The sequence below is a fragment of the Pseudoliparis swirei genome, chromosome 19, assembly GCF_029220125.1.
Source record: "Pseudoliparis swirei isolate HS2019 ecotype Mariana Trench chromosome 19, NWPU_hadal_v1, whole genome shotgun sequence".
NCBI classification, from domain to species: Eukaryota; Metazoa; Chordata; class Actinopteri; order Perciformes; family Liparidae; genus Pseudoliparis; species Pseudoliparis swirei.
In genome coordinates, this window is record NC_079406.1 from 10,886,116 (window position 1) to 10,898,882 (window position 12,767).

Here is a 12,767-nt window from a genome sequence, read left to right on the forward strand (position 1 = left end):
TTAATTTTTAGGCAATACAAAATAAATAATTGAATTGAATTGAAGCCAGAGCCTTCAGTTAGTTTTTAGGCTATAAAAAATAAATGTAATGTAATTGAATTGAATAGTGTCTCATTACCACTCCAGACCAGCTGGTGGCAGCAGTGTTCGCTTTTTACTGCTTAAACAGTTTTCAAACGAAGAAGATGAAGACTCACGTGGACCAATGAAAGCATAGGAGACAGTGAATTTGGATGACAGCGCTGTCTCACAGTGTATTCACAAGAGTCGATGCTAAAAGGAAAAGGAAAATAAAAGGAGTTATATTTTGTTAATGTAACTACACAGAAGAAGGGAGTCCGGCCTGCTGACAGTGAGAGTACCAGTCTGTCCTGTTTCAGTCACCATGAAGCTGACTTCTATTTCTGCTGCTGGAGCCGCGCTTCTCTTGTTGCTGTGTTGCTGTCAGATAGCGAGCATTGTTGGACACAAGGTGAGTTTATTGTATAATCCAGATATTGTTCATGCCATACGTTACGTTATGTTTGCGATGGGGACAGAGCATGGAATACGTGTTGGCCACTGGACGGGGTACATAATACATGATGGGATGATGTAATGGCAGGTAAGATTTCAAACACTGAGAAGGAAGTTGGGTCTAATGCACTCAATTTCCCAACAACTATTATACAAACATGCATAATGAATATATTCTTATTCAATACAAATGGTGTTTTTGTGTCGGTATCAAAACTTCTAGAAAGTGGTGATGTTTTTTTCTGTGTTTATGCAGTCTGACAGTGCATTAACTGTGGTGAAGAATGCAGAAGGGAGGGAGAGAGGAGGTACTGACGAAGAAGCAGAGGTGACTGATGATGAAGGAGATTTAGAGGTGGTCCAACCTACTGAGGACTGGCAAACGCTCAAACCAGGTAATGTACTTCAGGGTGTACTGTTACTGGTCATAGTCAAACATACTTCTGTTTTAGACTTACTGTGTGTCTGCAGGCCAGGCAGTGCCAGCAGGTTCCCATGTGAGGCTGAATCTGCAGACGGGTCAAAGGGAGGTCAGACTGGGAGAAGAGCAGCTTAAATATTGGACACAAGAACACAGGTATGGGTCCAAAAAACAACCCGTTCTTTAAGATCAAGTTACTTCAGTAATTAGTTTATTTCACTGATTTCAGACTTTGTAGATGGAGCAGTGACTGCAGCCTTAAGTCGTCTTGCTTCGAGCGAGACAATATCGTATTATTCTATCTTCAGCAAAGGTCTGTCTTTGCAGAGAGACAGAAGGGATCCAGTCCACCATCAGTCCTGATGAACTTAAACGGGCCATGAAGAAGATGGAGGAACTGAACCCAGAACGCAAAGACACAGTACAGCATATTCCACATTAGATTAAAGGGATAGTTTGTATTTTTTTAAAGGGGGGTTGTATGAGGTCTTTATTCATAGTCGGTGTATTACTTCCAGTAGATAGTTTGGAGAAACAGACTGGAGCAAAGCAACGTTCAGCTGTAGACGGGGCAAAACGTATTTCAGCCACAGAAAGAAATCAATACCAGTTCAAGTGTACGCTATACATTTAGAATATTTCCCCCTTTTTCCTTGCTGCAGACATTCCTTTCCAACAGGTAACTAAGACAGTTACAACCATCTGTGCTCTCTTCAAAGCCAAAGACTGCTTTGACAAAACCAATAATTTGACCTTGCATAACAGGAGTTATAGGGATATCGCTGCCTAGAATGGTTGGTTAGTTAGTCAGTTTTTTGGCCTGTCATTTTGGTGTTTCAATTTAATTTTCAATTCATTTCAGTTTATTCTGTATAGCCCAATATCACAAATTACGAATTTGCCTCAGAGGGCTATACAATCTGTACACATACAACATCCCTGTTCCAGGACCTTTCATTGGATCAGGAAAAACTCCCAAGAAATAGAAAAAACCCTTTCACAGGGAAAAAAGGGAATACACCTTGAAAGAGAGCAACAGAGGAGGATCCCTCTCCCTGAATGGACAGAAGCAACAGCTCTCATGTTTACAGACTGAACAGCGTTAAACACATTCAATTAATATAACACAAATTATTAATAATGAGTAGGCATGGATCACGATCCAGATTTCCACAATCCATGAAACAGAAACGGATTTAACAGTCACACAATAACACTAACTAACTAACCGATCAAGGCAGCGGGAGCCCGGCAACTGTTTTGCAAGGCAAAATGAGTGTTTTTGTGAAAAGAGTCTGGTGGCTTTGAAGAGAGCATAGAGAACAGCTGTAGTTCCTCGTCATGGCGGTCTGAGCTCAAGGTGAAGCCGTGAACATGTTTGTTGCATCCACATAAACTGATATTCATTCAGCATTTCTTTTTTACGGTGGCTATAATACAGTTAATTGTTTTTTTCTATGCTGGTGCTCCTGTATATTTCTCGAAATATCTACTAAAATATTATTTACCTCTTTTATTAATAACTAAAACAACACATGACACTTACTCTGTGCTGTATGTCTCCTCACTTTGCTATGTGTCCGTAGGACTCTGTGGCATCCAAGTATCGTCCAATGGACGAGTTAAAGAGAGACATGGCTCAGCTCGACCTGCTGATTGAGACGGATGTTCAGGTACGTGCTAGTAGTCTTAGGTATAAGAACTGTCATATTACTTGTAAGTGAAAACATTTGTAGTTGCAGCAGGTGTAATCAATCAAAAATAATAGTAGTGCTAGTATCGTCATAAGATATGGTATAGTTTCAATCATGCACTTGAGCCTTTAACACGTTTTATTGCTGACATGATGACAAAGCCACATTTCAGTGGAGAGGGCAAGTTGTCCTTTATACATTTGACCTTTTCACAGTGGTCAGAAAGCAGCTCGACTTCCATGTTGGTAAGCTGTGGGAACGCACTTCTTCTTGCAGCTGCTTCACAGTAAAATACATTAATTCTAAGAGCAGATTGTGTTTTTTTTACTGTGAAGCCGCTGCAAGAAAAGTTAAAATCAACTGTCGTCAATATTGTACTTGTTTGTTTTGGTGGTGTGTAGATAATGAAGCGCCTGCTGGACCAGTTCAACAGCAGCAACTCGACCACAGAGCAGAAGCTGAGCATCCTGCTGGAGCTGGAGTATCTGGTGCATCAGGTACCAGAACACACAACTGTTCATACAAACCTACTCGTTTGCCTACAGATGTGTTCTGAGATGGAAGCTGCTAACTTTGCCTGCATGTTTGTGTGTTAGGTGGATAACGGTCAGACCCTGTGTTCAATGCGGGGTCTCCAACTCATTCTAGAAGGTCTGAACAGCACCGACATCAGATTGCAGGAAAGCTCTGCCTTTGTTCTGGGATCTGCTTTGTCAAGGTACAAATGTCTGTGTTCAGATAAGATCTGATTGATGTGTTGAATATCAAACTAACTAAGCTGCATCCTTACACGGCACCTGTCCAATATCAAACAACATCAAAATACTTCTCCAAGTGTAGTAGTAGTAGCTCCCCATTTGTATGAGCGGGTGCTTAACTTCACTGTGTCCTCTGGTTTAAAATGCATACTTGTGTCTTTGTGTGCACTCAATCAATATCACTGTCGGTGGTAGCTAACGGTTGCTAACAGAGCTTCTGTCCTGCAGTAACCCGGTGGTTCAGGTGACGGCGGTGGAGAGTGGGGCTCTGCAGACGCTCCTAACCATACTGGCCACTGCACAGCCACTCAGGGTGAAAAAGAAGGTACTGAACACAAACCTGCATCACAATTTCGGGTTGAGAAGGTGTATATTCAATGCATGCAATTCAGGTGCAATGTTTTCTGTGTGTGATTGTCCTCCTGTCAGGTTCTATTTGCAGTGGCCTCCCTCTTGCGTAACTTCCCATACGCACAGCGCCACTTCTTGTCACATGGAGGGCTGCAGGTCCTATCTGAGCTGTTCAGGGCAGATGGAGGTGGAGTTCTGCGTACACGCATTGTCACCATGTTGTATGACATGATCAACGAGAAGGTACAGCAAACAAACTGTAGAGGCAATTTTTGTCCACCTTTTTTGGTCACTTAAGTGTATTGAGTCACTGGTGTTGGGGACAGCAATCAGCTATTCAGTAGTTTAGTTTTGTGAATGGAAGAAGAGGGAGTCTGTTTTTTGCTGACTACTATTTAACGCTTTCCATCATCTTTGTATGCTGTTGTGGAAGTCGTTAAAATGTTTTGAATGTGGGGTAGCCAGCCCAAGTGATTGTTTGGCCTCTGCAAATACATTTATAAAACGCCGCCACTGGATTTGGGAATTATTGACGACCAGCATCCCCATGTTAAGGTGCGTTCACACCAAAAGTGAAGCGATTTTTTTTCGACCGGGCGGCGTGTTTGGGGCGACGCATTTACAGCGGCGTGTTTTCAGCGGCGCAATTTTCGCCCTAGTTGAAATATTTCAACTTTGAATCTCGCAACTCGGGCCAATCAGCTGTTGAGTTGCTCCGCACGTCATCGCTGTCCCGCCGCTGTTGAATCAGAACAAGACGGACAATAATGTGATGAACACAATAACAGCGTTTAGATGTTCCGCTCTCGTAGCGCTGGAAGCGGAAGTCTTTCAGATGTAACAGTAACTTCATCGGTGAAAGTGACCGAGCTGTGTGAGCCTACTGGTGATGTCATGAACCCAAACACGAGGGCGTTAGTGTGTGGGATGTCCACAACAAATATAAAGCAGAACTAGTGGTTAGTTATTCCGTGGTGGATGAAGGAAATGGGTCTTTACGGAGACGAGACACGGAGACGAGACACGGAGACGAGACACGGAGATAAGCCCCGCCCCTCGCGGAGCGTCTCGACGCTTATGGCGTGAACACGGCAGATGGTCGAGCGAGAAACGCACGCGGTTTGGGCGACGCAAAAAATCGCTTCGCTTTTGGTGTGAACGCACCTTTAGTCACTCCTCCTCAGCCTCTCATGACTATTTTTTTGTTTCAGATGTACAAACTGTATTTCAGAATCAGAATCAGAAACAGTTTTATTGCCAGGAATGTTTACACAAACGAGGAATTTTTTTTGGTGGAAGGTGCAACATTTGGACATGACAAAACAAACAACAATCAACACGACAGAAAGACAACAAATAATGTGAAAGTGTTTGGGTGTGTGCTTCAAGTGGTGTGTTTTAGTTGGAGTTAAAATCTCCCCCAGGTTAATTTGTCTCAAGGCAGTTTTCTGGCTTAGACTTTAAGGATGTAACATGACTTCTAGCTGGTGTTTCCTGCTCCACCAGGAACTGATCTCTCAGGCTGGTCTGGACCTGGACCTGGACCTGGTGATGGATGCCTCCCATGAGGAGCGGGTGCATCAGTACTCTAAGGTGTCCCTGCAGGTGGATCTGCTGGAGAAGGGCTGGTGCAATCTGGTCCCACAGCTGCTGGAGTCCACTGAGCATGACTACAGAGAGAAGGTGCAGACTTAGATTTTTTAAAAGATGATGATGATAAACAAATTATAAGCAGCTTTAATTCTAATTCTACATGACCCAGATATGCATTAAGGAAACACAGAATGGCTATACATATATATATACTGTAAATTTCAGCATATAAGCACCTTTTATATAATAAATCTTTTTCACACGCTTTGGGACTGCGGCTTTTACAACGATGCGGCTAATTTGACCAATAAAAATGATCAAACAGGTCACAGTGGACCAATAAAACTGTTTTGGCAAACTAAGGGCTCGATCACACCAGACACGACTCAAAAATATGTGTCGCTAGCAAAACCATTGTTTTCCGATGGTACTGCCTTTCATGCACATCTTTTTAAATGCTGCGCGGCACGTTTTTTTCGCGTTTTTAGGCGCACATAAAAGTTTTAGTATTCTCAACTTTAAGCGAGAGGCGCGACGACACACAGCTCATCAATGTCACACTCGGCCGAGGCAGCCAATCGGATTAAGCAAGAGGCGGGTTTTCCTTCCTGTTTTCCCGACAAGACACTCATATTAGTAGTATTTAATTACGAAGAGCTTTATAATTCTAAATCGAAACACTACTCCAACTGACTCCTTCACAGCCAGAAGTACTACTGAAAGCGCTCGCCATCGAGACACATTGAGACATAAAAACCCAAGACATTTTTAAAGCGTCTCTGCTTTTAAAATTCATGTCTGGTGTTATCGCGCCCTAAGGCTGTTGAATTCGAGATTGAAGAAGAGGACTTCAAAGGGTTTAGTGCACAGGAGGACGAAGGTGAGAGTGATCAATGACTTTTGCTGGTAGGTTCCAATATTTTCGCAGAGAAAATGTGTGCTGTTCAATTCCGATACTGAAGAAAACAACTTTAGTACTGTTAAAAGCACTGTTCTGAAAAAAAGCATTTGTGTTATGTATGTAGTTGTGGCTGTTAACGGCATTTATTTAATTACAAGTTTTAAAAAATCTTTCCTGTAACATCTTGTCACGTTAATATCTCATGTGGCTTATAGACAAGTGCGGCTTATTTCCGTACAACTTCTTTTTTCTTTAAGAAATGTGCAGGTGCGGCCTATGATGTTATGATTGCATAGGTGCGCTCTATAGTCCAGAATTGACATTATATGTATGTATGTGTATATATCTATCTATATATATATATGAAATGAGCTTGTTCTAAGTGTCTGTTTTTTCTCCCAGGCTCTGCGAGCTTTGTTGGCGATGGCTCCGATGTGTTTGGATCAGTACCGCTCAGACAGCTCTCTGCTGGGCTCTCTGCTCTATCTCAGAGACCAGTACCAGGAAATGGTCCAGTCAGAAATGATTGTAGGAGAGGAGAACAGCTACTTTGAAGAGATTGTAGAACTTATAAATGCTCTACAAGTCCAAATTAAATAATGAGATACCTGCACAATGCAGAGAGAGAGAGACTTTGGACTGAGGGGATGGCATCACCACTCTTCAAACTCATGGTAACTACAGAAGGCCAAACAGTCTACTGCATACAACTCAAGGACATTGGATGCACCTTTAGTACATACATGTTGGGCTGGCCCTGTCGATGGTGGATTCATTGGTGAGTCGGTATGAGCTTGAGCTGCCCCATTTGAATGGAACCTTTTTTGGATGCTGGTGGCATGAGAATAAAGTTTTTTTTTTTGATATGTGTGGTCATTATTAGAGTAGGAATGATGGTGTATGTCTGGATTTTCTGTAGAGTTACCTTCAAATTCAACCAGGAATTCTAGTGTTAAAAGTGACTTACCTATATGCACTTTTACATGAATGCGCTGTCCTGTGTTCAATGTCAGAACTGCATTTTATTAGCTTCGGTGCTGATTCCAATACCTTGAAATGCCATTAGACACAAGAGCTAATTATGGTTCCAACCCAACAGCACTGTCCATGGACATCATGTTAGATTGTAATTTGGTACCACCATACTACAGTACAGGCCGCAATAAACTACAACTTTTAAAAGTGGATTAACAGATAAAACAAAAAGCGGAATTAGTATTCATTGCATTAGATTGCAGACTATACGATGTTATGATTGCATAAACGCCCTTCGTATGTATTTGGTCCACGCGCAGTTCTGCGGGTGTGGCCTTATCGATGCTTTTATTCTGAAAAGTCGAACCGGTAGTACAATAAGCTAACGGACATATGTGTGTTTCTAGGCAGATAACATGCTACATACAATGTTGTTACCTTAATCACGGGGCTGAAGAGCAGACGTTAATGTAATGTCGCTTGTCATAAATGGATTACGAGTTACCTTGATCACGTGGCGCTAAGAGGTATTGAGTTCCGTTAAGTTACAGACTAGCTAATAAGTGGTAAATGACGATGACAAGCTGTGTTTACATTTGTTAGCATTGTAGCAGATAGCAAAGTTCAGGATGGACAGAACATAACAATTACAACACATTTAATGCGTACAACATAAATGATTCATATGAGAGGAGTATACATCTCTAGTTAGGTAATATGGTACTATACACTCTCTATTGAGGTAATATGGTATTATGAGCTCTTTAGTGGGGTAATATGGCACTCTGAGCTCTACTACTATTACTACCACTGCTACTATGACTACCACTACTGATGTCTATAGGAATACACGGTTCCACAGAGCTACTACGACTACTGCTGCTGCTGCTGCTGCTACTACTGCTACTACTACTACTACCACTACTACTGAGGTATATCGGAACACAGGCTCCATAGAGCCGTGTCTCTCTGTCAGCCTGGCTCCAGTGCTAAAGAGAAACCTAGAGTTGTTCTTATTTTTCTCTTTTACTGATGAGTTATAGGATGCTCTGGCATTACGGAGGGCCTTCATATATGTTTTAAGACTATCTCACCAAACTATCAAGATTCTTTTAAAGTGGTGGAACCAGCTTTCACAATGTTGGCTTTAATATGTGGGTCTGAGGGTTATACCAGCGTGAACTTCCATTGTTTTATTATCTTCTTCTTCAGGGGGGCTATTGAGTCTAGTGTCATTCTCAGTGAGCTTCTAGCACTATAGACAAGATGATCAATCTGGGACGGACTAAAGTTAGAACAGGAGTCCTGTTATATTGAGACGTGGAATTGAATTAAAGCAGATGGGAGGACACCTTCTGTAATCCATTTACTATTATTTGTTTTAATATTATGTGACAACCTTCACTACCCATCAGAGATATTGATACAGTATAAGTTAAGTATTTGATGTAAACATTTTTAGGAATACAACACTTCCATATTATTTTGTGTAGTTGATTGTGTTTTTACCAGGGTTCACATCCCACTTTTCAGTTTTGCTGATGTTTAGATATTTGTCTTGTTGAATGGTTTGGCTGGAGAACTTCTCGCTCTGTAATTTCCTTTCAGTCAGTAGTATATCCCTCTGCACAGGTGTGTTAAAGAATGGTGATGGAATTGCCTCAGAGGGACAGGTTGTCAGAGCTGGTGGAGCAGCTTACCACATCAGGAGAACCCCAGCTCAACCAGGACAGGATGAAGGAAATCAAGAAGATCTGCAAGTATGGCACTAATTTAAGATACATTTTCACCCATAGAGATAATCCAGGCATAAATTACCGCGTATACCATTTAGTGCTTGGCGTAAGCAAGTTTACAGGTGGTTTTATTTACTAGCTCGTCCTAGTAAACCAACATTATTAGTGCATTAAAACAGAGTACATATTTTTAATTCTGAATCTGAGCACACTTTTGCTCTGGGCCCCTTTACAGGTTAATCCGGCGATGCAAAGATATCATTACATTTTTGATGATCAAAATGTTCTCCATAGTCAGTGAAACATACATACATAAACATACATGGATAATTTTTTTTTACCCGAACCAAACTGAGACAATACGAAGCCCCAAGTAGGTTAGGAAAAACATTGTAAGAATTTGTGAAGAAAGAAATGGTAAATTCTCTGAGATTAAAGTAATAAATCAAAGCGAATTTTTTTTTTAACAAAGGTATCGTTGGATTGTGGTTTTGTCTGGACTCTGGTCCTGTCTGACACCTTCTGACTATATCCACTGCTGCTGTCATGTTTGGTCATTGTAACTGTTTTCAACATGCCTACTACTCTGATTATATGAATAATTTCTGTCATATGTAGAATGACCTGTACCTCTGTTACGTTGTTCATTCTGTACACATGATATCATCTATTGCTTATGTCCTTCCCTTTTTTTCCATTAAGGTTTTTTTGGGGGGAGTTTTTCCCTCTGCATGTGTACAGATTAGAAAGCCTTCTGAGGTAAATTTATGATTTGGGGCAATACAAAATAAATTGAATGGGTTTACCTCCGGGTTCTCCGGCTTCCTCCCACAGCCCAAAGACATGCAGGTTGATTGGGCTCTTAAATTGGCCGTAGGTGTGAATCTGAGCTTGAATGGTTGTCCTTCTCTATATGAGCCCTTGTGATAGACTGGAGACGTATTCAAGGGAACCCTGCCTTCACACAATATCAGCTGGGATCGGCTCCAGCGCCCCAAAAAAGGATAAGCGGTTTGGATAATGGACTGGAATGGATAGTAGTACAAATAGTAGTACTGACCATAATAGTGTATCAGTAATAATAATAATGTTTTCTTTTTACCTAAAATTGCCTTTATCCCCGGCAATCGTGATATTCATGGTAAGTTAGAATTGACATGATTATAAGAACACAAATATATTCATACATGTTGTATAGAACTTAAAAATAAATAAAAACATTGTTAACTCTGTGTATTTCATTCCTCCCAGAGTGTCTAATGACTGCATAGACCACGTGTACCACTCGGTGATCGCTCAGCTCAACCAAGAACATGCTGAGGTCCGACTGTCTGCCTTCCAGATAGCCAGTGAGCTCTTTTCCAGATCACACCACTTTAGAATGCTGCTGGTGGACAACTTCCAGGTACTGGCATCATGTTGACCGATAGCTCATCTCTGGTATTATTTTTCTGTAACACCACAGCATCCATTTGTACAGGTTAATACATATTTGGTCAGAGAAAGAGCGCAGACTTCATTTTGCTTTTTGCTTATGGCGTGAACACGGCAGATGGTCGAGCGAGAAACGCACGCGGTTTGGGCGACGCAAAAAATCGCTTCGCTTTTGGTGTGAACGCACCTTTAGTCACTCCTCTGACTATTTTTTTGTTTCAGATGTACAAACTGTATTTCAGAATCAGAATCAGAAACAGTTTTATTGCCAGGAATGTTTACACAAACGAGGAATTTTTTTTGGTGGAAGGTGCAACATTTGGACATGACAAAACAAACAACAATCAACACGACAGAAAGACAACAAATAATGTGAAAGTGTTTGGGTGTGTGCTTCAAGTGGTGTGTTTATCTAGGAGTTAAAATCTCCCCCAGGTTAATTTGTCTCAAGGCAGTTTTCTGGCTTAGACTTTAAGGATGTAACATGACTTCTAGCTGGTGTTTCCTGCTCCACCAGGAACTGATCTCTCAGGCTGGTCTGGACCTGGACCTGGACCTGGTGATGGATGCCTCCCATGAGGAGCGGGTGCATCAGTACTCTAAGGTGTCCCTGCAGGTGGATCTGCTGGAGAAGGGCTGGTGCAATCTGGTCCCACAGCTGCTGGAGTCCACTGAGCATGACTACAGAGAGAAGGTGCAGACTTAGATTTTTTTTTAAAGATGATGATGATAAACAAATTATAAGCAGCTTTAATTCTAATTCTACATGACCCAGATATGCATTAAGGAAACACAGAATGGCTATACATATATATATACTGTAAATTTCAGCATATAAGCACCTTTTATATAATAAATCTTTTTCACACGCTTTGGGACTGCGGCTTTTACAACGATGCGGCTAATTTGACCAATAAAAATGATCAAACAGGTCACAGTGGACCAATAAAACTGTTTTGGCAAACTAAGGGCTCGATCACACCAGACACGACTCAAAAATATGTGTCGCTAGCAAAACCATTGTTTTCCGATGGTACTGCCTTTCATGCACATCTTTTTAAATGCTGCGCGGCACGTTTTTTTCGCGTTTTAGGCGCACATAAAAGTTTTAGTATTCTCAACTTTAAGCGAGAGGCGCGACGACACACAGCTCATCAATGTCACACTCGGCCGAGGCAGCCAATCGGATTAAGCAAGAGGCGGGTTTTCCTTCCTGTTTTCCCGACAAGACACTCATATTAGTAGTATTTAATTACGAAGAGCTTTATAATTCTAAATCGAAACACTACTCCAACTGACTCCTTCACAGCCAGAAGTACTACTGAAAGCGCTCGCCATCGAGACACATTGAGACATAAAAACCCAAGACATTTTTAAAGCGTCTCTGCTTTTAAAATTCATGTCTGGTGTTATCGCGCCCTAAGGCTGTTGAATTCCGAGATTGAAGAAGAGGACTTCAAAGGGTTTAGTGCACAGGAGGACGAAGGTGAGAGTGATCAATGACTTTTGCTGGTAGGTTCCAATATTTTCGCAGAGAAAATGTGTGCTGTTCAATTCCGATACTGAAGAAAACAACTTTAGTACTGTTAAAAGCACTGTTCTGAAAAAAAGCATTTGTGTTATGTATGTAGTTGTGGCTGTTAACGGCATTTATTTAATTACAAGTTTTAAAAAATCTTTCCTGTAACATCTTGTCACGTTAATATCTCATGTGGCTTATAGACAAGTGCGGCTTATTTCCGTACAACTTCTTTTTTCTTTAAGAAATGTGCAGGTGCGGCCTATGATGTTATGATTGCATAGGTGCGCTCTATAGTCCAGAATTGACATTATATGTATGTATGTGTATATATCTATCTATATATATATATATGAAATGAGCTTGTTCTAAGTGTCTGTTTTTTCTCCCAGGCTCTGCGAGCTTTGTTGGCGATGGCTCCGATGTGTTTGGATCAGTACCGCTCAGACAGCTCTCTGCTGGGCTCTCTGCTCTATCTCAGAGACCAGTACCAGGAAATGGTCCAGTCAGAAATGATTGTAGGAGAGGAGAACAGCTACTTTGAAGAGATTGTAGAACTTATAAATGCTCTACAAGTCCAAATTAAATAATGAGATACCTGCACAATGCAGAGAGAGAGAGACTTTGGACTGAGGGGATGGCATCACCACTCTTCAAACTCATGGTAACTACAGAAGGCCAAACAGTCTACTGCATACAACTCAAGGACATTGGATGCACCTTTAGTACATACATGTTGGGCTGGCCCTGTCGATGGTGGATTCATTGGTGAGTCGGTATGAGCTTGAGCTGCCCCATTTGAATGGAACCTTTTTTGGATGCTGGTGGCATGAGAATAAAGTTTTTTTTTTTGATATGTGTGGTCATTA

At 41.4% G+C, this 12,767-nt stretch overlaps 2 protein-coding genes across 3 annotated transcripts; both read left to right on the plus strand.

Moving 5' to 3' along the window:
* The first annotated feature begins 242 nt into the window (after positions 1–242).
* Positions 243–7,094, plus strand: sil1 (SIL1 nucleotide exchange factor). Its single transcript, XM_056439556.1, has 11 exons — positions 243–472; positions 773–911; positions 988–1,093; positions 1,265–1,358; positions 2,524–2,610; positions 3,033–3,128; positions 3,228–3,349; positions 3,618–3,714; positions 3,819–3,983; positions 5,247–5,423; positions 6,637–7,094. Exons 1-11 carry the CDS (start codon positions 386–388, stop codon positions 6,832–6,834), a joined length of 1,368 nt encoding a protein of 455 aa, XP_056295531.1. The 5' UTR covers positions 243–385; the 3' UTR covers positions 6,835–7,094.
* Positions 7,095–7,632: 538 nt separating this feature from the next.
* Positions 7,633–12,748, plus strand: LOC130209745 (UV-stimulated scaffold protein A-like). Of its 2 annotated transcripts, XM_056439558.1 has the most exons (6): positions 7,634–7,736; positions 8,054–8,141; positions 8,842–8,969; positions 10,197–10,350; positions 10,897–11,073; positions 12,291–12,748. In XM_056439558.1, exons 3-6 carry the CDS (start codon positions 8,854–8,856, stop codon positions 12,486–12,488), a joined length of 645 nt encoding a protein of 214 aa, XP_056295533.1. In that variant the 5' UTR covers positions 7,634–7,736; positions 8,054–8,141; positions 8,842–8,853; the 3' UTR covers positions 12,489–12,748. The 2 variants fall into 2 exon arrangements, with proteins under 2 accessions (XP_056295532.1, XP_056295533.1); XM_056439557.1 differs by lacking the exon at positions 8,054–8,141 and having other exon boundaries at positions 7,633–7,736.
* Positions 12,749–12,767: the final 19 nt, after the last annotated feature.

What these genes read in the sequence shown, in the direction of transcription:
- sil1 (XM_056439556.1), top strand. Translation starts at nt 386, where the DNA reads ATGAAGCTGACTTCTATTTCTGCTGCTGGAGCCGCGCTTCTCTTGTTG. An exon ending in CACTCAGGGTGAAAAAGAAG is followed by an intron (nt 3,715 to 3,818) that starts GTACTGAACACA and finishes TCCTCCTGTCAG; the next exon opens with GTTCTATTTGCAGTGGCCTC. An exon ending in AGCATGACTACAGAGAGAAG is followed by an intron (nt 5,424 to 6,636) that starts GTGCAGACTTAG and finishes TTTTTCTCCCAG; the next exon opens with GCTCTGCGAGCTTTGTTGGC.
- LOC130209745 (XM_056439557.1), top strand. Translation starts at nt 8,854, where the DNA reads ATGGTGATGGAATTGCCTCAGAGGGACAGGTTGTCAGAGCTGGTGGAG. An exon ending in GAAATCAAGAAGATCTGCAA is followed by an intron (nt 8,970 to 10,196) that starts GTATGGCACTAA and finishes CATTCCTCCCAG; the next exon opens with AGTGTCTAATGACTGCATAG. An exon ending in AGCATGACTACAGAGAGAAG is followed by an intron (nt 11,074 to 12,290) that starts GTGCAGACTTAG and finishes TTTTTCTCCCAG; the next exon opens with GCTCTGCGAGCTTTGTTGGC.